The sequence below is a fragment of the Pristiophorus japonicus genome, chromosome 5 (genome assembly GCF_044704955.1).
Source record: "Pristiophorus japonicus isolate sPriJap1 chromosome 5, sPriJap1.hap1, whole genome shotgun sequence".
NCBI classification, from domain to species: Eukaryota; Metazoa; Chordata; class Chondrichthyes; family Pristiophoridae; genus Pristiophorus; species Pristiophorus japonicus.
The window spans coordinates 246946271-246970486 of record NC_091981.1 but is presented as its reverse complement, the minus strand read 5'-3'; the positions used below and the strand labels follow the sequence as shown (position 1 = coordinate 246970486).

The 24216-nt window shown below is 46.7% G+C and overlaps 1 protein-coding gene across 1 annotated transcript in view; it reads right to left on the bottom strand.

The window, feature by feature from the left end:
- Positions 1-22633, bottom strand: part of jcada (junctional cadherin 5 associated a) — a 101038-nt gene extending 78405 nt beyond the window's left edge. The window contains exon 1 of the mRNA XM_070881499.1: positions 22276-22633. Within this exon, the coding sequence (XP_070737600.1) occupies positions 22276-22580 (305 nt within the window). The 5' untranslated portion in view covers positions 22581-22633. The remainder of the gene's footprint in view (positions 1-22275) is intronic.
- Between the last annotated feature and the right edge of the window lie 1583 nt (positions 22634-24216).

The following is a 24216-nucleotide window of genomic DNA, read 5'->3' as shown; positions in this document are numbered from 1 at the left end:
CCCCTCCCTATCTCTGTAATCTCCTCAAGCCTCACAACCCCCACGATGTCTGCGCTCCTCTAATTCTGCCCTCCTGAGCATTCCTGATTATAATCGCTCAATCATTAGTGGCCGTGGCTTCTGTTCCCTCAGTCCCAAGCTCTGGAACTCCCTGCCTAAACATCTCCGCCTCTCTACCTCTCTTTCCTCTATCAAGACGCTCCATAAAACATATCTCGTCACCTGCGCTAATTTCTACTTGTGCAGCTCGGTGGCAAATCTTTATCGCATAATACTCCTGTGAAGCACCTTGGGACGTTTTGCTACGTTAAAGACGCTATATAAATACAAGATGTTGTTGTTGTAATTTGTGAACTGAAATCTTTTACAGCAGATACCTACAATGATCTCAAGCTCGCCACAGCTTTCCCTGCCCCTGGCCCCATGGTAACTTAGAAGCACACACACACTCACCAAGGTTAAGTGCAACATCTCTACGGCTATTGAGACTCAGATCATCAAACCCATCTCATTCCAGGGATTGTACCCAGCACTTCCTGGTCAATATGGCTCAGCATCAGATGATGTGGTGTAGTCACCAATAAGCCACTGGGAGAGCTCGAGAGACACAGGGCCCAATTTTCCTCTGCTTTGTCCCAGAAATGCTTATTCCACAAGTGCAAAGCACAGGAAACAGGAATAGAGATCGGTGATATTGGGTCTCTGCCCCTTTAACATTGCCATGGGATTTCCAAAGCATCCATCCCCATGGAAGTCATGGAAAGCCAGCATCGGTAATAGGCACAGGTTGCCGTGATGATGTTGCAGGATGAGCATTCCCGGTTCCCCTGCCTCATTTTCTCAGACACTGGAAAGGTGTCTATTTTGAAGGGCATCCTGAAGAGTGATCCTTAGATCCCTTGTCCAGTAGGGTCAGTGAGGGGCAGGCAGCCAAAATAACAGGAGCCAAGGTAAGTTGTCTTCTTCCAGCCAGCAGCCATTCACACTGGTGCAGGCCTCTCAAGGGCAGACCTGAGCTGGGGAGAATCTGGCCCGTTTTAATGATCTGAATCGAGAAACACAGGTGGGTTCAGATTATTGCAGGTGAAACACACTTCGGTTGTGCTTTGCCTACCTGGCACCCAGGTGCAGGAAGGAGGGACGGGGGTTGTGGGAAAGGAAAGCCAACCTCTTACTCTTTGAGAAATATAAAAGAAAGGGAAAAGGGAGTACAGCGAAGGTTCACCAGACTGATTCCCGGGATGGCAGGACTGACATATGAGGAGAGACTGGATCGACTGGGCCTGTATTCACTGGAGTTTAGAAGAATGAGAGGGGATCTCATAGAAACATATAAGATTCTGACAGGACTGGACAGGTTAGATGCGGGAAGAATGTTCCCGATGTTGGGGAAGTCCAGAACCAGGGGACATAGTCTAAGGAAACTTCTTCACTCAGAGAGTTGTTAACCTGTGGAATTCTCTACTGCCGAGAGTTGTTGATGCCAGTTTGTTAGATATATTCAAGAGGGAGTTATATATGGCCATTACGGCTAAAGGGATCAAAGGGTATGGAGAGAAAGCAGGAAAGGGGTACTGAGGTGAATGATCAACCATAATCTTATTGAATGGTGGTGCAGGCTCGAAGGGCCGAATGACCTACTCCTGCACCTATTTTCTATGTTTCGATGTTTCTAAGGGTCGGTAACCAGAGGACACAGATTTACTTGGCAAAAAAAACCAGAGGTGAGGTGAGGAGAATTTTTTTTACGCAGCGAGTTGTTGTGATCTGGAATGCACTGCCTGAAAGGGTGGTGGAAGCAGATTCAATAGTAACTTTCAAAGGGCATTAGATAAACACTTGAAGGGAAAAAAATGACATGGCTGTGCGGATAGAGCTTGGGAGTGGGATTAATTGGACAGCTCTTTCAACTAGCCGGCTCAGACACGATGGGCCGAATGGCTTCCTTCTGTGCTGTAAGATTTTAGCAAAAAGAATGAAAGATGATAAGAAAGTGTTTGTCTCTTTAGATTTAAAAAATAAATAAATTTCAATAAAATGCAAGCAACACGGTGACCAGGTAGAATTGATGATAGTTGGAGGTTTGATGTTGCAATGGCTGAAGTGTCGCCCGTTGTCAGCTGCAGCAATGAACGCTCGAGGGTGAGAAAACAATGCACTTCAGCTGTGCCGTTCCCTGCTTAGTTCTCATTTCTCAATCTGTTTGTAGCACAGTTTCAGCAGCTATTAATAACAATAAAGCTGCTACTAGCTCAGGCAGCTGTTCCTTATCACTTAAAAAATCACTGGCAGGTACAACATCTCTGTGCTTCCACCCCCCAAAGGACAGGGAATGACCCTCGTCTCCTGATCAGGATATTCCACCCGAAACAACCCATAAACATTCCTCACCCCCTCCCACACAGAAACAGTATTTCTGCTGCTACATTTTGTGTTCCTGGTATTGCTCTGCTGGTAGTTTCCCCGTTGAGAATGATTACAGTTCGTGCTTCTGCTGGGAAGATGAAGCAGGATTGATGGAAGTGAACCATTAGAGATGAATTTTTGAGTCTCTTTTCAGTTCTGATGGCCAAAGAATTAAGGCTGATGATGGATGTCAATAACCCAGATAGATAGTTTAACAAATAGGAACAGGAGCAGCCCAATTTGGCCCCTTGAACAATTAGATCATGGATAATCTGCATGTTAACTCCATTTATCCGCCTTGATTCCATATCCCTTGATGCCTTTACCGAACAAAAATCTATCAATCTCAGGTTTGAAATTTTCCTTGGCCTAGACTCAACAGGTTTTTGGGGGAGAGTTTTCCAGATTTCCAACACCCTTCATATGAAGGAGTGCTTCCTGACATTGCCCCTGAATGGCCCAGTTCTAATGTTAAGGTTATGCCCCTTGTTCTGTACTCCCCCACCAGATCTATCCATCCTATCAAATATTTCTAGTCTGTCAGAGAACACAGTGGGATCTGCATTCCTGCCAGTGTGGCAAGACTAAGAATGATACACCCCACCCTTTTCTGCACCTGGACTGTGAGAGAAAAGGAACCACGACCACGGTTAGACAGCTGGAGAATGGACACACCCTCTTGCCGCTAAACTGGTAGGGATCAAACACAAAGCTTTTGCCAATCGTGAGACATCATTGGGGATCATATACCAATATACCCAGAACCTATTTGCCATTAATAACTTTCTTGTCTCTGCCGTGTAGATGTAAGGTTTGGTGTGTAGAATTATGGCAATTTCTGCATAGAGTTCGGCAATTTAGCCCCGTTGCATCTGTGCCAGTGCTAACTGTTCAACTGGGGCTGTCTATTCTAATTCAATTTCTCTGCCCCCTTTCTTTCTATTCCTTTATATTTTTCCTTTTCAAATGCTTATCCAAATCCTTTAAAAATTATGTTCTAATCTCTGCCCCAATAGCCACTTGTAACAAAGCATTCCATGTGTGGAAAAATAATCTCCCAGCTTCCCCCATCTTTCTTCTATGACTTTTAGTCCATGCCCTTGTTACTAATTTATCAATCAGGAGAAATAATGGAGCCTGAATTTGCCATCAGAGGCTTGCAGGGTTATAGGCTGCAGAAAATCCGAGCCAATCTTTCATTTTTACCTTCTCAAAATCGTCATCATTTTGATCTGTTCTTCTTTGTTCCAGTGGAATTAACCTCAATAATTCAAGCCTCTCTTTATAACAATTACCTTCTGGTTCCTGATATCCGTTCCATGGCTCTTATATCCTTATTATAATGGGATTCCCAGAACCGGATACAATAAAACCATAGAACCATAGATGTTTACAGAAGAAGGTCACTCAACCCATTATGTCTGTGCTGGCTCTTTCCTAGAGCAATCCAGAATTAATCCCTCCGCCCAGCTCTCTCTCACTGGCCTTGTATCTTCCTCTGCTTCAAATATTTATCTTCCCTTAAAAGAAACAATGATCTCTATCACTATGATTCCCTAGTGCTCCAACAATTCTCTGCATAAAGAAATTTATTCTAACCTCTGTCCTTACTATCTGAATTATGATGTTATCACCACCTTCATTACCAACTCCCAGCCAGCGGAAATAGTCTTTCCCTATTCACACCATCAACAGCCTTCATAATTTGAAGAACCTCCTAGCCTTCTCTCCTCCAGTGGAAATAGTGCCAGTATCTGAAGTCTCACCCAACGCTCTCATCCATGCCTCTGTTACCTCTAGACTTGACTATTCCAATGCACTCCTGGCTGGCCTCCCACATTCTACCCTACATAAACTAGAGGTGATCCAAATCTCGGCTGCCCGTGTCTTAACTCGCACCAAGTTCCATTCACCCATCACCCCTGTGCTTGCTGACCTACATTGGCTTCCAGTTAAGCAATGCCTCGATTTCAAAATTCTCATCTTTATTTTCAAATCCCTCCATGGCCTCGCCCCTCCCTATCTCTGTAATGTCCTCCAGCCCCACAACCCCCGGAGATGTCTGCGCCCCTCTAATTCTACCCTCTTGAGCAATCCTGAGTATAATCGCTCAACCATTGGTGGCCGTGCCTTCTGTTGTCTCGGCCCCAAGCTCTGGAACTCTCTGCCTAAACCTCTTCGCCTCTTTCCTTCTCTTTCCTCCTTCATGGCACTCCTTAAAACGTACCTCTTTGACCAAGCTTTTGGTCACATGTGCTAATTTCTACTTTTGCGGCTTAGTGTCAATTTTTTAATCTCACAATACTCCTGTGAAGCGCCTTGGGACATTTCACTACGTTAAAGGCACTATATAAATACAAGTGGTTGTTGTTGTTATAACTATAGTTTCCCATCTCTGGCATCATCCTGGTGAGTCCATGCTGTACGCTATCTATGAGCTAGAACCTCCACTTTTGTGCTTATCGCCCAAAAATGGGCGTTATTTCCGGATTGGGTGTTAAAAAAGGGTTTTCAGATTGCCGGCTTCTCGGCCATTCTCAAAACACCTAGCTTCCATTTTTGAAAATGGCCGTTACTGCGAGCGATATCAAATGGGCGATAGCGTTAAATTTTTTTGATCTTCTGCCGTAAAGTGAGGCCGTCCTTAGCAATGGCATGGCAACGCTCGATTCCCGTGATTCTGGAGGTCAAGGGTCATCATGACATGCGCAGAAGAGGAGACAGAGAGAGAGGGAGCTCAGAGGGACTGAAGGCATGTCTGGATGTGGTGTGGCTGCTTTGGGAGGAAGGAGGGAGACTTTAGAGCTTCACAGCAGATAGGCAAACAAAAAGTAGCTGTTACCAGCCACATATTTGACCGACTTTGGCCTATAATGGAGAGAGGGGAGGAGGCATCACAGCACGCTGTGGAGACTGACGCTGGAGAGAGCAGTGAGGTGGGAGAGGAGCACATTGGAGGGTGCAAAAGAGCAGGGAGGTTCTTGGGCGAGGCAAATGCCTCCCTCCTGCAGGAGGTCGAGTTACGCTGGGGTGATTTGACACAGGGAGGGCATGGGAAGCCCACCCTAAAGGCCTACCAGAAGATATGGACCGAGATAGCAGAGGTGGTCTCGTCAGTGACCAACGAGGTGCGTGAGGGCAACCAATGCTGCAAACAATGGAAAGACCTTGTGGGATCTGCAAAAGTACGTATTACATTGATTTAATGTATTTATGTATTTATATAATTTGATTTGTAACAGTCATGAGTGACTATCATCAGATGTGAGGTCTTCCACTTTTACCGGGAATGTTTTACTCAAAGCCTGCAGTCACGGTGCACGTCTTTAGGTAAAGAAGGATCATTTTCAAAATAATGATGATTATATCTGTCGGTTATGTGTTGTATCAGTGTCTGTGAAAGTACCTAGCAATGATATCATGCAATGATCTCATGCCATGTCATCCTGTCACCTTTTACAGAAGAAGCTATTGACGATGAGGTCCGTGCAGCGACATCACTAACATGGAGGAGCGCGTGCTCGCACTCGTGGGGAAGCACCCCCGGACTGCAATGGACGCATCTGCAGACCCTGAAGTGATGCCACGTGAGTAAAGCTTACACCATTGCGTGATGTAAAGTCTATAGATGCCACACACACTCATATCCAAACGATCATATCTGATAGATGATTTCTAAAATTGTCATAGAAATAATGATGGCCTAATGAAAATCATTGGAATGCAAATATATTGATGGTCATGAAATGTGATGTCTGCAATGATTTTGAGAGTGGTGGTGCTTTTGTCATGCATATGTTGTGTGTAGCGCTGGACTCACCTTGTGACCCTAGCACCCCCTTCTCCTCTAATAACCTCATTTGTGTTTTTCAGCTCAGCCAGCAGCGCGTCCCAAGGCAGGACCATAGAGGCCAGAAGGTGGGGGCACGGGGCAGGAGTTGACAGACGATCCTACATCTGGTGCTGAGGAGTTCCGATTCTCGCCCGTCAATCCGCTGGGTCTGTTCTCCACAGATGAGAGCGCGGATTTCGAGGAACCTGCATCGCCCCGCTCCAGAAGCCATTCCACCCCAAGGCCATCTAGTGGTCCTCCGGTCATTTCCGTACCACTCTGGAGGTACCGGCCCCAAGACCTCACCACAGGGCACCCTATTTGTCCCCAGGATAGCGCTGATCCTGCAGAGGCCTCGTGGACGTGGCAGGTCTGGTCCACGAGTGCCACATAACAGCGGAGAGATGGTACAGTTGTCCAGGAGGACTGTAGACATTGGTGACCAGTTCATCAAAGCATTGGGGGGCATATCCTGACAGCTGGCCACCATGACCGAGTACATTCCGCGGTTGACAGAGGCCCTGGATGCGATAGTCAGGAACACTGCTGCCACAGGCCTCCCAATGGTCCCCGAGCTCGGCACTCCACCCCTAGGTTCCACACCACCACTGCGAACGACAGATGAGCGCAAAGACCAAGATCCTGCTTCTGCATCAGAGAATGTTGCCCTCTCGGCATCCCCCCGCTCCCAACCCATGCAACGACTGCATCTGCCTTCATCCTCCCCAATGAGGCACCACCTGAGGGGCTCCTCGGCCACGTTCCGTGGAGAGAGGAGGGTAAGGGGTAGAGGTGGGGAGAAGAAGGGGAAGGGGAAAGGAAAGTGAGGTGAGGTGCATGTCCACAGGTGATGGCTGTGTTATATCTCCATCTGGATGCATGCAATTTGTTGCAATGCATGGGGACTGGGGACCACGCTCCTGCTTTGCCTTTGTATTCTGTGTTGCTGGGCATGCTGAAAATGTGGAAAAAGTGGGGTGTGGGCGAGGGTTGGGTGTTATTGCCTGTATTACTTATGATTTCAGACCAATGTTGGTGTAACATTTTTGTTATTGAACATAACCTTGTTGCACATTGTCTCAGATAGCTGCACCATTACACACTGGTGATTCCTTAACATCCTTAACATACAACTTAACATCAATCAAACTAAACTTTAACTGGCACCAAGGTGATGGGCACCATTGATGTCTGAGCTGCACACACACAGCAGTGTGTCAGCGTTATCATTCACATCAACGCACTTTCATGCAAATCATTCAGATATCAGCTCCTCGCGTAAGAGTGGGATTTTAAAAATACCAGCCACACCTCTGGCGTTCGTTCAGAACAGTCCCACTTTTTGTGGGCGTGTTTTTGGGCGAGCGATATTGCGGGAGATATGTGTGCGAGGTGGGGAAAGTGACGGTGGGTGATCTCCTGGGCGTTCGTTTCGCCAAATGTGCTCTTTATGAATTTCGCATTAATTCCCTGTGGAAAATAACGCTGGGCAATATTGTGGCCGTTGATTTTGTCCATTCTGATGATTCCAAAAAATTTGGGTGGGTGGTATTATTTTTTCCTGGCGTTAACCACATCGGGAAAGTAACGCTCGGCGATAAGTTTTCTAAAAATGCCCGTCAGTTTCCATTTTGTGCCAAAATGCGCGATATATGTGTGTTATACGAGATTTCAGCAGTAAAATGGGCTTTAAGTGGGTGTTAAGCATGCAAAGAAAGTGGAGGTTCTAGCCCTATGGCTTTAATGTCCTTTCTATAATGGGCATACGGTACAGTACTATAACTGTGGCCTCGTAGGTGTTCAGCATCTACTAATAGGTACAGTGGTATTTCTGATGAACGGAGCAGGCCCGCGGCCTGTCCCACTTAGGATTCTTCAACGGATGCTGCGGCCGCCAACAAAAGGCAAGATGTCAAAAATAAAATTTTGAAAATAGCCTTCTTGCGGAGCCAGGTGGAATAGGAGTGACCCCCCACCCCACCCCCTCAACACCCACCAACTCTACAGTGGCCGTGATTGCGGCCTCCTCCCGGTCCATAACCCCCCACTCCCTCGACCTACCTTTACGTCGCTGCCAGCAGGGCAGGTAGCCCAGCATCCATTCTCTTCAATACACGAGTTGTCTGTGGAGGCACGACGGGTGCCGACAGCTCACGCGTAAAATGTTATCGAGGCCCAACTTCAGGTGGGCCTCAGGCCTCCCAGTTGGTGTGCGCTGCCTGTGCAACACTGTGTCCGAGCCCATTAATATGTTTTTGTAAGCTCTTTCAGATCTTATCACTTGCATAGTGGCCACAAGAATGAGTAACACTATTACATATTAATGTTGTGCTGATTTGCGTAAAGCAGTAGTAAACTTGTACAATCATATTAAATGGAGAAGAGATGAGTCTCGCATCATCCGTAGGTTATGTAGCGGGATAACATACTCTCCTTTCACCTCTTTGCCAGCTCTCGAAATGAAATGAATTCAGGCAATGTTAATACAGTTGCTATTGGAGATGGGCCTAAAGCACAACAATTCAGCACAACTTAGAACTAAATTGATAGCTTTGTTCAGAGAAATCAGAGATAGCTCCTATGTGATAATTGGTTATGTTTTGCTGTTCTGAACAATATTACACACTCCACATTTCAGTTTCAGGCAGAGTTAGTGAATACTCGCACACTGAATAGTGAATTTACTAGCTATAGTCTTAAGAAATAACAACATAAGAAATAGGAGCAGGATTAGGCCATTTGACCCCTCAAGCCTGCTCTGCCATTTAATAAGATCATGGCTGATCTGATCATGGACTCAGCTCCACTTCCCTGCCCGCTCCTCATAACCCTTTATTCCCTTATCGCTCAAAAATCTGTCTATCTCCGCCTTAAATATATTCAATGATCCAGCCTCCACAGCTCTCTGAGGCAGAGAATTCCATAGATTTACAACCCTCTGAGAGAAGATATTCTTCCTCATCTCAGTTTTAAATGGGCGGCCCCTTATTCTGAGACTGTGTCCCCTAGTTTTAGTTTCCCCTATGAATGGAAATATCCTCCTTGCATCCACCTTGTCGAGCCCCCTCATTATCTTATATGTTTTGATAAGATCACCTCTCATTCTTCTGAACTCCAATGAGTATAGGCCCAACCTACTCAACCTATCCTCATAAGTCAACCCCCTCATCTCTAGAATCAACCTAGTGAACCTTCTCTGAACAACCTCCAATGCAAGTATATCCTTTCTTAAAAAAGGAGACCAAAACTGTACGCAGTATTCTAGGTGTGGCCTCATCAATACCCTGTACAGTTGTAGCAGGACTTTTCTGCTTTTATACTCCACCCCCGCCCCCCACCCCTTGCAATAAAGGCCAACATTTCATTTGGCTTCCTGATTACTTGCTGTACCTGCATACTAACTTTTTGTGCTTCATATACTAGGATCCCCACGTCCCTCTGTACTGCAACACTTTGCATTTTTTCTCCATTTAAATTATAATTTGCTTTTCTATTTTTTCTGCCAATGTGGATAAACTCATATTTTCCCACATTATACTCCATCTGCCAACTTTTTGCCCACTCACTTAGCTTGTCTATATCCCTTTGCAGATTTTTTGTGTCCTCACAATTTGCTTTCCCACCCATCTTTGTATCATCAGCAAACTTGGCTACTTTACACTCAGTCCCTTCATCTGAGTCTTTAATATAGATTGTAAATAGTTGAGGCCCCAGCACCGATCCCCGCGGCACCCCACTAGTTACTGTTTGCCAACCGGAAAATGACCCATTTATCCCGACTCTCTGTTTTCTGTTAGTTAGCCAATCCTCTATCCATGCTAATATATTACCCAACCCTGTGAACTTTTATCTTGTGCAGTAACCTTTTATATGGCACCTTATCGAATGCCTTCTAGAAATCCAAATACACCACATCCACTGGTTCCCCCTTATCCACCCTGCTCATTACATCCTCGATTAACTCCAGCAAATTTGTCAAATATGATTTATCTTTAAATAAGACTATGCTGACTCTGATTGAATTATGCTTTTCCAAATGTCCTGCTACTGCTTCCTTAATAACAGATTCCAGCATTTTCCCAACAACAGATAACTGGTCTATAGTTTCCTGCTTTCTGTCTGCCTCCTTTTTTTAAATAGGGGTGTTACATTTGCGGTTTTCCAATCCTCTGGGACCTCCCCAAAATGTTAATTGACAATGATGGTGACAAGACAGGCTAACATCAGTCTTTGACACCATATACAGTAGACACCTCAAATTGCTGGAGAACTACCACCAACGATGTCGCCACAAGATCCTGCAAATGTCTTGGGAGGACAGACGCACCAACATCAGTGTTCTCGATCAGGCCAACAGCCCCAGCATTGAAGCACTGACCACACTCGACCAGCTCTGTTGGGCGGGCCAGATTGTTCGCATGCCCGATTCGAGACTCCCAAAGCAAGCACTCTACTCGAAACTCCTACACGGCAAGCGAGCCCCAGGTGGCCAGAGGAAACATTACAAGGACACCCTCAAAGCCTCTTTGATAAAGTGCAACATCCACATCGACACCTGGGAGTCCCTGGCCAAAAACCGCCCTAAGTGGAGGAAGAGATCCGGGAGGGCACTGAGCACCTCGAGTCTTGTCGTCGAGAACATACAGAAAGTAAGCGCAGGCAGCGGAAAGAGCGTGCGGCAAACCAGACTCCCCACCCACCCTTTCTTCCAATGACTGTCTATCACACCTGTGACAGAGACTGTAATTCCCGTTTGGACTGTACAGTCACCTGAGAACTCTTCCTCGGCTTCGAGAGACTGCCTATGATGATGATTTTTATTTGGTCGGTGATCGTGCTGATGGCTTACCAAGCACAGCTCTCAGTAATCCTTACATACTGAAGGCTAGATCTAGAAATGGAGGTCCCTCCATGCATTTGACAACAGTACATTGTACTTACAGCCCATTTTAATCCAAGGACAAGGTTCCAAATACTGGTTGCTGCTTACCCCAAGCTAACATTAGCTTTAGTTGGTGCTGTACCAACCAGCTCTAATACTGCAAGTAAAAGAAAAACCCTGTCTTGTATGTAACCTTTACGTAACACCACTGCAATACTGTATATACTTACGCAATGCACACATTGGCCACAGGGGGTGAACTTGTGGGAGACACTCCTTACCTGGTCATCCAGGTATATAAAGGGAGGTCCCACGCAGGGTCATCACTTCTTGGTCCTGTGAATAAAGGTTCAGGTCATAGAGTGACCTTGTCCATAGAATGTGCCTCGTGTGGGTTTTGTGCCATTGAGTAAGGACATTACAAACCCGACAAATCTAGAAAACAAATACCCTACAAATGACCAAAATGAATCAGTGACAATGGACACGAAGGATATTTTGATCGAAACATTTTGTAACTTGATGATGCAACACCACATATAGATGACGGCTGTATTACTTCTCACAGCAGTTACATGCACACTCAAGGTGTTCTGTGCGATCATTGAATCAAGTACTAGAAATCAAATTGCAAAATATTACATTAAAAAGACGAGATACTGGGGCTAGTTACCTCCTGTAATTCAATCCAAGGGTTCTGCTTACATTCCGAAACCAGAAGAGCTGAGCACTTGTGCTTCAGAATGACATTAGGAACCCTCTATTGAATTAGCAGCTTAAGACTGCATCTTAACAAGCATCTATTATTCTATTGCCATATACTTTACTTGGTATTTTGTAGTAATTGTATTACTGGTATGACAGCTTCAGTGCATAAATATAAATATCAATACTTGAAAGCTGATGGCAATTACAAAATGCAAAAAATCAGTGCAAATACAGTCAGCAGATTGTGGGTCAACACACTTGATAATAGCAAAAAGAAACACATTTTTTTAAAACTCCTCTTTCTCCTTGATGACCACCCAAATATGATAAATATATGTAACTTATGTAAAAACATCCTGGAGCACTGAAAAGTGTGAGAAATATCACAGTGTCCTGGCCTGATTCCTATTCCCACAACGTGATACTGTAACATCTGAAACTGAAGGAAAGATAGCATTAAAGCACAGCATGTCTGCTGGCTACAATCAGCTGTCTCCAGTCTGCTGAGCAATTTTTAACAGCATCGCTTGCCTATGGGAGCCAATGTGTGGTGCTACAGGGTGGAAGGACACATTTTATGCAATTCACTCTTGACATGGAGAGTTATCTATCCTGGCAGCACTGTGTAGGAGAGGGAGAGCCACAAGTAGTTTGAGCAAGTCACTTTCTTACGGAGAGTGAGGGCCCAAAAAATACAAATATGGAGGATGAATCATTCGAGGCCACTTTCATATATCTCCCAATGATTGGAGCAAGAGCTGCATTAGAGAGGCCTTCTAGCAATTTGGTAGTTTGACCTCTCTGGATAGTATCTGACTTGGGATGGGGATGTCATTAAAACATTTTAGGAATTAAAAATGATGGAAGAGAAAAAAATATGTTATTCTTTTGTCCCTTTATGTCAATTAGACATTGTTAATTTGGACCCAGATATCAACAGGCATGCAGTAGGCATATGGCAGCTGTTACTTACAGTTACTATACAATTATCTTTATGTCAAACCTTACTGATCTCCCATTGCGCTCCACCACAGAACGTGAAGACCCAGGACTGAATTTTCCCTTGGACAGGCTCATTGCCAGAGGAGGGACAGGTTGGGACTTTAACCCACCTGCCAATCCCAGTGTGACTCTGACCCACCTTTATAAGTTGACGTCATTAGTTTTGCAAGGAGGGCTCTCAGGGAGATTGAGGAAATCACTACTGCAAGATTCAAAACTAGGCCGAGTGGGATAAGGGGAAGATCAAGGCTGAAGTGGGAACATAGGAATGTAGGAACAGGAATAGGCCATTTAACCCCTTGTGCTTCTTCCGCCATTCAGTTACATTGAATGTATGTTCCTTTCTCCCTCAACTCTTTTTACCCTCTTTGCTCCACATCTCTTGATACCTTCACCGAACAAAAATTTATGAACGTCAGGCATGAAAATGTAAATTGACCCAGTGTCCGCAGTCTTTTAGGAGAGATAGAGAGAGAGAGTTCAAGATTTCCACTACCTAGGGCTGCCGGATTGTCCTGAATCTTCAGGAATGGGGTGTGAATGTCCCAGGCATTGCTGCTAACCCGGGAGAACTTCACTCTTTAAACCTCTCGCCACACTAGCGAGCTCCCCCTGCGGATTGACGTCACTGGCTGTCAGATAGAATTACTTAACCTTTTCGGCCCACTCCTTTGCGCCTGATGCTCTGAGCGAGGAAGGCACTGGCCACTGGCACAACTACCCACAGTTAAATTATAATCAAGGTCTGAATGACATCATCATCATGAATTTCACTGAGGCCATCACCTGACTCGTGCATGGACCTCACTGGTTGGCCAGAATGCGCCCGTTAAATAGACACACGGACAGCAAAGATCAGGTGAGAGGAACTCTGCAATTACCTTGCCGCACACCCCGTTCTCATTGCGAGCGGGGTGATAAAATTGGAGCTGCAGAGCTGTCGGAACTTGGGAATTTCTCTGGAGTGCAGGCTAAAGAGGTGGGAAATGCAAAACTGAGGCACTACAGTGCATTAGAAATGTGGACAGTTATAATGGGAAATAGGGTTGTCAATGCTCCAGGACTGTCCGGATGTCTCCAGGAATTAAAGATTAACCTCTGATAGACTGCCGATAGCAACCCCAGCAGTACACCATTTGGTAAATTTACCCATTGTACCTATTGTGTTCCTAACACAGATGAGGCTGCACACAGGGAGGTTAAAGTAACAGTGACCTCAGTCTTTAATAAGACACTCCAGAGTGAGGAACAGGCCTTAAGAGCCGGCTCTTATACAGTGTTCCCAAGGGATGCTGGGATCCCTTGGGACTTCAGGGGATGAGCTCCCTGGTGGTGGAACATGGGAGTGCATGCTTTACAGATACACAACATCACTCCCCACCAAAGTCAAAGTGAAAACTATTTACAAGGTGAGGCGGTCGGGAGCCTTTCTTTCCCTGGTGGACCGCCTCGGTACAAATGTCTGTTCTGGTGTGTTGGGTGTGCCCTCGCTGGGCTGGCGTGTTGTTGGCCCTGCAGGGCTGCTGGGTGAGCCTGGCCTTGCTGGGCTGTTGGGCGTGATGGGTTCGATTTCCTGTTCTGGGGTGGTGGCGTTGATCCTTTGGGTGTGTGTTGTGGGCTCGAAGAAGGTGGTGTCTGCTGTGGGTTGTTCAGGGCAGTCTGTGAACCGCAGCCTCGTTTGGTCCAGGTGCTTTCTGCAAATTTCCATTGTCTAGTTTGACTACAAACACTCTACTCCATTCTTTAGCTATCACCATGCCCGCGATCCACTTGGGACCATGTCCATAGTTTAGCACATACACAGGTCATTCAGATCAATTTCCCGTGACACAGTGGCGCGACCATCGTTTACATTTTGTGGCTGCCGCCAGCTCTCTACCTGATCATGCAGGTTGGGGTGAACCAGCGAGAGTCTGCTTTTAAGTGTCCTTTTCATGAGTAGCTCAGTCGGGGGCACCCCTGTGAGCGAGTGGGGTCTCGTGCAGTAGCTGAGCAGTACTCGGGACAGGTGGGTTTGGAGTGAGCTTTCTGTGACACTTTTAAAGCTCGATTTGATTGTTTGTACTGCCCGCGCTGCCTGCCCATTGGAGGCTGGTTTAAACGAGACCGAGGTGACATGTTTGATCCCATTGCGGATCATGAATTCTTTAAATTCGGCACTGGTGAAACATAGCCCATTGTCACTGACCAGTATGTCAGGCAGGCCGTGGGTGGCAAACATGGCCCTCAGGCTTTCAATGGTGGCGGTGGCGGTGCTTCCCGACATTATTTCACGTTCAATCCATTTTGAAAAAGCATCCACCACCACCAGGAACATTTTACCAAGAAACCCATAGTCGACATGGATCCTTGACCATGGTCTGGAGGGCTTAGTGGTGCCACTCTGGGCACGTTGCTCAACTGAGCACACACACTGCATTGCCGTACACAGGACTCTAAGTCAGAGTTGATACCGGGCCACCGCACGTGGGTTCTGGCTATCGCTTTCATCATTACTATACCCGGGTGTGTGCTGCGGAGATCCGAGATGAACGTCTCCCTGCCCTTTTTGGGTAGCACTACGCGGTTACCCCATAACAGGCAGTCTGCCTGAATGGACAGCTCGTCCTTTCGCCGCTGGAACGGCTTGATTAGCTCTTGCATTTCAACAGGGTGCTGGCCCAGCTCCCATGCAGTGCACAGTTTTTTACTAGGGACAGCAGAGGATTTTGGCTGGTCCAAGTCCTAATCTGGCGGGCTAATTTATCATTTTCAAACGCTTCCATGACCATCAACAATCTGCGACGCGTCACCATCAACAAGTTTGCAGGCTGCGCCATTTCCACCCCCGTGGTGGGCAATGGTAGCCGACTGAAAGCATCCGCACAGTTCTCGGTGCCTGGCCTGTGGCGGTTGCTTTGGTTATACGCTGATAGCGCAAGTGCCCACCTTTGTATGCGGGCTGAGGCATTAGTATTTATCCTCTTGTTTTCAGCAAACAGGGATATGAAGGGCTTGTGATCGATTTCCAGCTCAAATTTGAGGCCAAACAGGTACTAATGCATTTTTTTTACCCCGAACACACACGCTAAAGCCTCTTTCTCAATCATGTTGTAGGCCCTCTCAGCCTTAGACAAGCTCCTGGCGGCATAGGCGACAGGTTGCAACTTCCCCGCAACGTTAGCTTGTTGTAATACACACCCAACTCTGTATGACGATGCGTCACATGCTAGTACAAGTCTTTTCCACGGGTTATATACAATACAAGCAGCTTGTTGGAGCATAAAATGTTTCTGGCTTTCTCAAAAGCAATTACTTGTTTTTTTCCCCATACCCAGTTCTCACCTTTGCACAATAACACATGTAGGGGCTCTAAAAGAGTGCTTAGCCACGGTAGGAAGTTACCAAAATAGCTGAGGGGTCCCAGGAACAACCGCAGCTCCGTGATGTTCTGTGGCCTGGGTGCGTTCCTGATAGCCTCTGTCTTGGCGTTTGTGGGCCGAATGCCGTCCGCCGCGATCTTTCTCCCCAAAAACTCCATTTCTGTTGCCATGAAGACGCATTTCGACCTTTTCAGCCACAACGCTACGTGATCCAGTCGCTGGAGGACCTCCTCCAGGTTTTGTAGGTGCTCGGCGATGTCCCGACCCATGACCAATATGTCGTCCTGAAAGACCACCGTGTGTGGGACCGACTTGAGTGGGCTCTCCATGTTTCTCTGGAAGATCGCTGCAGCCGACCGAATTCCAAACGGGCATCTGTTGTAGATGAACAGTCCCTTGTGCGTGTTGATGCAGGTGAGGCCCTTCGAAGACTCCTCCAGCTCCTGCGTCATGTAGGCCGAAGTCAGGTCAAGCTTGGTGAATGTCTTGCCTCCTGCCAGCATCGCAAATAGGTCGTCTGCCTTAGGTAGCGGGTATTGATCCAGTAGCGAGAGACGATTAATAGTTACTTTATAATCATCGCAAATCCTGACCGTGCCATCACTTTTGAATACTGGAACAATCGGGCTGGCCCACTCGCTGAATTCCACTGGGGAGATGATGCCCTCGCGTTGCAGCCTGTCCAGCTCAATTTCCACTCTCTCCCTCATCATGTGAGGTACCGCTCGCGCCTTGTGGTGAATGGTTCGTGTCTCTGGGACCAAGTGGATCCATACCTTCGCCCCGGAAAGGTTTCCAATATCTGGCTCAAAAAGGGAAGGAAATTTGTTAAGAACCTGGGTACATGAGGCCTCATCGACATGTGATAGCGCTCGGATGTTATCCCAGTTCCAGCGGATTTTGCCCAGCCAGCTCCTTCCAAGCAGTGTGGGGCCATCGCCCGGGACAATCCAGAGTGGCAGTTCGTGCACCGTGCCCTCGTAGGTGACCTTGACCATGGTGCTGCCCAGGACAGTGATAAGCTCTTTGGTGTACGTTCTCAGTTTCGTGTGGACGGGGCTCAGGGCTGATCTGAATGCCTTGTTGCACCACAGTCTCTCAAACATCTTTTTACTCATGATGGATTGGCGAGCGCCAGTGTCCAGTTCCATGGCTATGGGTAAGCCATTCAATTTTACGTTTAGCATTATAGGTGGACATTTCGTCGAAAATGTGTGCACCCCGTGTACTTCAGCATCTACCTCCTCTCTCTGAGGCTCGAAATTGCTTTGATCCACCATGGACCGATCTTCCTCTGCCACGTGGTGGTTAGCAGGTTTTGCAGAGCTTGCAGCTCGTCTGCAAGCTCGTTGGAGGTGCCCCATTGTTCCACAGCTCTTGCAACCCTTTGAAGCAGCATGAATAGGCTGAATGGAAGCCTCCACAACGCTATCAAGGTGTGAATTGCCTTGCATTCATCCTTTGTTGGGGACTCTGAGTCATCTGGGTCACCTGAGGCCTGCTGGCAGTTGCATACTCGTGGTTTCTGCCCTGTACATTTCTGCTCGCAAACACAGTTCCAGTTACTTTATGAACATTGCTCGCACTTGTGTGCTGAAAGATTTGTTTGGTGTTATCACTGGTGGATATAAACGCCTGTGCTATCGCAATGGCTATGCTGAGGGTCGGTGTCTCTGCAGTCAAAAGTTTTCGTAGATGGTCTCGTGGCCAATGCCCAGTACAAAAAAGTCTCTGAGCATTTGCTCCAGGTAGCCATCAAACTCACATTGTCTTAGCTCAGCGACGTAGCTCGCCACTTCCTGACCTTCAGATCGCTGGCACGTGTAGAATCGATACCTCGCCATCAGCACACTCTCCCTCGGGTTAAGATGCTCCCGAACTAGTGTACACAGCTCCTCATACGACTTATCTGTGGGTTTCACTGGAGCCAGAAGATTCTTCATGAGGCTGTAGGTCGGTGCCCCGCAGACTGTGAGGAGGACCGCTCTCCTTTTTGCAGCGCTTCCTTCTCAATCCAGCTCGTTGGCTACAAAGTACTGGTCTAGCTGTTCGACATAGACTTCCCAGTCCTCACCCTCCGTGAACTTCTCCAGGATGCCCACAGTTTGCTGCATCTTTGCGTTGGATTCGTATTCTCGTCGCCAGTTATTGTGTTCCTAACACAGATGAGGCTGCACACAGGGAGATTAAAGTAACAGTGACCTCAGTCTTTAATAAGACACTCCAGAGTGAGGAACAGGCCTTAGGAGCCAGCTTATATACAGTGCTCCCAAGAGATGCTGGGATCCCTTGGGACTTGAGGGGATGCACACCCTGGTGGCGGAACATGGGAGTGCACGCTTTACAGATACACAACAGTACCAAATAGCGAGTGTATCCTGACGTGCTGTGCTTGGTAACCTGCTGGCAAATACATCAGCAGGCCCTGGCACACCTACCCGACGATGAACTGTATTCTAGGGGTCCGGGTTAGCAGACAGAGAACAGCAACAGCAACAGCATGGATTTCTCTAGTGCCTATAACGTGGAAAAATGTCCCACGGTGCAGCCGCAGACCTGTGCCATCAGCTGTAGGTGTGCTTGCAGCTACCAGCAAAGTAATGATCAGCTATCGCCTCAAAACCACCTCCTCGCCCTAGGGGAGGTTAAGAACATAAGAACGTAAGAAATAGGAACAGGAGTAGACCATACAGCCCCTCGAGCCTGCTCCGCCATTCAATAAGATCATGGCTGATCTGATCATGGAATCAGCTCCACTTCCCCGCCCGCTCCCCATAACCGCTTATCCCCTTATTGTTTAAGAAACTGTCTATTTCTGTCTTAAATTTATGCAATGTCCCAGCTTCCACAGCTCTCTGAGGCAGCGAATTCCACAGATTTACAACCCTCTGAGAGAAGAAATTTCTCCTCATCTCTGTTTTAAATGGGCGGCCCCTTATTCTAAGATCATGCCCTCTAGTTCTAGTCTCCCCCATCAGTGGAAACATCCTCTCTGCATTCACCTCGTCAAGTCCCCTCATCATCTTATACGTTTCGATAAGATCACCTCTCATTCTTCTGAATTCCAATGAGAAGCGGCCCAACCTACTCAACCTTTCCTCACAAGTCAACCCCCTCATCCTCGGAATCAACCTAGTGAAGCTTCTCTGAACTGCCTCCAAAGCAAGTATATCCTTTCATAAATATGGAAACCAAAATTGCATGCAGTATTCCAGGTGTGGCCTCACCAATACCTTATATAGCTGTAGCAAGACTTCCCTGCTTTTATACTCCATCCCCTTTGCAATAATGGCCAAGATTCCATTGGCCTTCCTGATCACTTGCTGCACCTGCATACTATCCTTTTGTGTTTCATGCACAAGTACCCCCAGGTCCCGCTGTACTGCAGCACTTTGCAATTCTTCTCCATTTAAATAATAACTTGCTCTTTGATTTTTTTTCTGCCAAAGTGCATGACTTCACACTGTCCAACACTATACTCCATCTGCCAAATTTTTGCCCACTCACTTAGCCTGTCTTATGTCCTTTTGCAGATTTTTAATGTCCTCCTCACGGATTGCTTTTTCTCCCATCTTTGTATCGTCAGCAAACTTGGCTACGTTACACTCAGTCCCTTCTTCCAAGTCGTTTTCTAGATTGTAAATAGTTGGGGTCCCAGCACTGATCCCTGCGGCACCCCACTAGTTACTGGTTGCCAACCAGAGAATGAACCATTTATCCCGACTCTCTGTTTAAAGGGATGGAGACAATTAAAGGGCATTACTCCCTACAGCATAACTCCACTACAGAGCAGCCATCAGCCACGGGAGTTTCCTGATGGTGCAGGGTTACTCCAGCACCTGCCTGCAGGCTCCTGCCTGCACTTTGAATTTACTTTCGCCTCATTTCTGCCTATCTCTTTCTTACTTGCCCGTCCTTTCCTGAGGTTGTTAACGCGTCGAGATGCCTTTTGAAGCTTCCATAGACATTTGGGGGAAGAAATTGCCCTGTGCCCCAATTGGTGGCGGTAACCTGCTCGGGGTGGAACTTCCTGCGCCCGGCGTTGATATCCCGTCCCGGCTGTGGAATTGGCCTTAACGCCCCTCAGAGGAAGTGGAGCTCAATCTCACACGCTCCACTTTTTCGTTGGGAGGGTCCAGCGGCGCTAATGTGGCATAATCAGCGCGATCAGCTATGCAGATGCTCAACGTAACGCTGACACGTTTCAACGCCCCTCCCCTTTGCTTAAAGGGGAGGGCCGCTGCTCACTCGGCATGGCCTCTGATGGTCTCCATTAGGCCATCAGGTCAGTGTGGTACCAGGACTGCAGCGCGGCCCCCAAAATGGAGTGCTGGGCTGCTCGATGATGGCCCGGACCACACTAGGGGACAAGAATTGGAGCCGACCAGTGAGTCGGCAAAACTCCATTGATGGCAGCGCGGGGCTCTTGCAACCTCCCCCTTAGTTTGCACTCCGCGAGCGGATGTCGGCCCGGTTCTGGACCTGCGAGGCTGGCGCAGATACCCGCTCGCCCCAACCTCACGTGGTGTGGAGCAAGATCCAGCGCGGGGCGGAATGGGGTTGGCACACGCCGCTAAGGGGCTGCCACACATGCCGGTGACATCATCGCCAGTGACATCATCGGCAGTCGCATGGTGGCCCAGAACGCTCCGCTAACTCCCGGAAGCCGGTAGCAGCCTCCCGGGAGAAAAATGTTTCGTGCCCCGTTAAAGAAAGACTTGCATTTATGTGGCGCCCCCCTGAAGTGCTAATGGGCAACACAAAAAGGGGCAATTTCCACCGCTTTTTGTCACCCTATTGTGATAATGCCCTTTAATTGTCTCCCTCCCTTTAACTTTTACTTATGTTTAGTTTCCTCCCCCGTCGCTAGCCTGCCCTTTACTTCCAAACTGACACTCAGGGTTATGCTAATGAGATGACCCAGGAAAATTGGGCATAAATAGATCTCTTCTACCTCAGCCTGTCTAAAGCCAGCCAATACTTAAGCCAAAAGAGAAAAATGCAGGCTTTAATGTTGGCAGGCTATTCTGTCATGGGGACATCGCAGGCAGTGATCACACACGTACTTTCCAGCAGGAATCACTAGAGTGCGATCATGAGGACAAACACTGATTGATTTCCCCCTTCCTACCTCAATCGTTGCTATCCTGGTTGAAATCAGCTAACAGCACAGACCAGGGCTCATACACTGGTCCTTATGCTCTGAATGGCCTAGCAGTACATCACTTGGTGAATTTACCCATGGAGCCATGAGGTAGCTAACCTGATTTGAAACATTTTTCCAGTGTGATAGGGTGTTGATATAAGTGTTGCGAAATACAGTGAAAACCTGATAAGATCACCTAGTTCGGACATGATAGAATTGTGGCCTGCAATGTAAAATTATTTGACCACTTTTATCCCCCATTGCAATACAGCGAATGAAGATGGTGCAAAATGGGACTTTGCACATTTGTAATGCAAAGCAACTTGTGCCAGTGATTTACTTTAACCTTTTAGCAAAGCTAAGCGACGGTCAGATCAACTGATTTTTATATTCAGATAACAACGGGGAAAAGGCGGGGGAGTGGGACTAGCTGAAGTGCTCTTGCAGAGAGCCGGCATGGGCTCGACGGGTCGAATGGCCTCCTTCTGTGCTGTGACCATTCTATGATTCTAATTTTTAAGACAGTATCAACAATGGAACTATCACAAACACAATTTCATAAAGAGCCCAACATTTTGATTTTGCAATTGAAATTTGTATTGATTTGTAAGTTATTTATACGCTACCCTTGTGAAATATCGTACAACTTTGACATCAAATATTTAAACCTTTCAAATGAATAGGAGTTAGATATGGAAGTGGACAGCACGAAAAGTCACTGAACAGATATCAGGTGCTTTACGAAACAAGCGTAAGTTCCACTTCATGACAATGGGATCCAGTCTAACACAGGTGGGCACTTAAACAATGAACTCAAATTGCTCGAAAACACTCGTCACCTGTGGGTAGAAGCGTGCCGGTGCATGACATCACAGCATTCAGCAATCTGCTGCAAAATCTTTATTTTTAAAAAATTTACAACAGCTGGTTAACTCACCCTGCTTCCTTTACAGCAAACGTGGGCAAATCAGTACAGTAGCTGACGCCAACCTGTCTTCTCGCAGTCCTTTCCCCGCCCTCACTGTCACTGAAGTAGCCCTCCACTTGTGCCTGCCTGCTGGGAGAGTAGGCCCTGGTGCCAGTCTCGTATCCATTCACTGCTCCGTGGCCCGACTGGTTTTCCCTGACTTCACAACGGCAGCTGGTGTAGGTGTTCTCGTTGGCGGACGGGGGCTTGTCTTTTGAACTTTTCTTTGCGGGTTGATAGCCATGAGAAATCAGGAGGTCCTCCACACTGAACATGTTGCGAATGCTTCAGTCACAGCAGGTTGCACTGGGACAAAGCCACGCTGCAGAAGCCATCACTGTATATATGTATATAAAAATAAAAGGAGAAGCAGAATGTAACACCAGAAACGATGGCTAATTATCTTTTCCATAAAGATTCCTAGGTTAATAAACTGGTTGCTGCTATTACAAAGCTTCAGTTTTACTCCGTTTTTATCCTTGCCCTTGTATTCTCCAGTCTGACAAACCAATTTGTAACGCTGAACTGCACACGCTCAGAAACACACTATAATAAATATTTTTGTACCGTTTCTCCCCAGATAATATTTCTCTGCTTTTTTAGCCAGAAGGCAGCTGTAGAGAGCTGCTGAGTCAGTCTGTTCGGCAGCGGAGCCTTGCGTTTTGACAACAGCTTTTAGGTCTTAATAGGCATTTCAAAAGGGGGAAACTCATTAGTGTGCTTCAAAGGCTGTGAGTAAAAAATAAAGTGAAAGCCCTGACAATCTCTATACTGAGGCTTTTGTTAAGAAATATCAATGTAGCTTGTATATTTTAACATTGGAACTATTAATCAAGATATATAGGTACAATAAACTGATCGACATAGTTGCCATTGAGACCGAATGCTGTTTTCCATTGCTAAAGTGGTTTGTTATTAATGTTACCATACAGAGGAAGTGTAATGATTGCCGATTACCTGCCGTCTGTACATTTTTGGTCAGATTTGATGTATATATAAAAATAATCTCTGGGGGAGCGAAGGAAGGTGGCTCTCCCGCTGTTCTGCAGAGGATGCTTTTACAAGAATCTGACCATGTACTGAGTGATCAGTTGCCTCCCTGTAATCTAAGTGAGCTGCTTCTAGTGGAGCACTGATAAAACTGAGACAGTTCTTTGGAATTTGGACCTTTTGAGTTTTAATAACTGGCCTTTTCTTGTTTTCTGTTCCTGTCAAAGGGCTGTCCAAACTTCCTTACTACTTTCTTTAAAACACTGGACAACAAATCTCTCAAAAATCTGTGTTTTACTAAAAGCAAACATGAAGCCATATTGCTGATAATATGGAAGTTAAACACAAGGAGTAAAGCAGCTGAAATATTTTCTGTATTTTCCTCATCAGTGATGTAAATTAAACTAATGGTGTGTTTTCAGGGCTCAGCCTCAGTTTGCAATATCCTGACATCTGGGCTTTTGCAAACGAAGGATCGAACTTAATAGTGCAAGGTACGTTAGTAACAGTGCAAAGTGTGGTAGTACATAAGAACATAAGAAATAGGAGCAGGAGTAGGCCATTTGGCCCCTAGAGCCTGCTCCGTCATTCAATAAGATCATGGCTGACCTGATCATGACCTCAACTCCACTTCCCTGCCCACTCCCCATAACCCTTGACTCTCTCATCATTCAAAAATCTGTCTATCTCCACCTTAAATATATTCAATGATCCAGCCTCCACAGCTCCCTGGGATAGAGAATTCCAAAGATTCACGATCCTCTGTGAGAGAAAAATTCCTCCTCATTTCCGTTTTAAATGGACCACCCCTTATTCTGAAACTAAGCCCCCTAGTTCTAGATTCCCACACGAGGGGAAGCATCCTCTCTGCATCTACCCTGTCAGCCCCCTCAGAATCTTATACACTTCAATAAGATCACC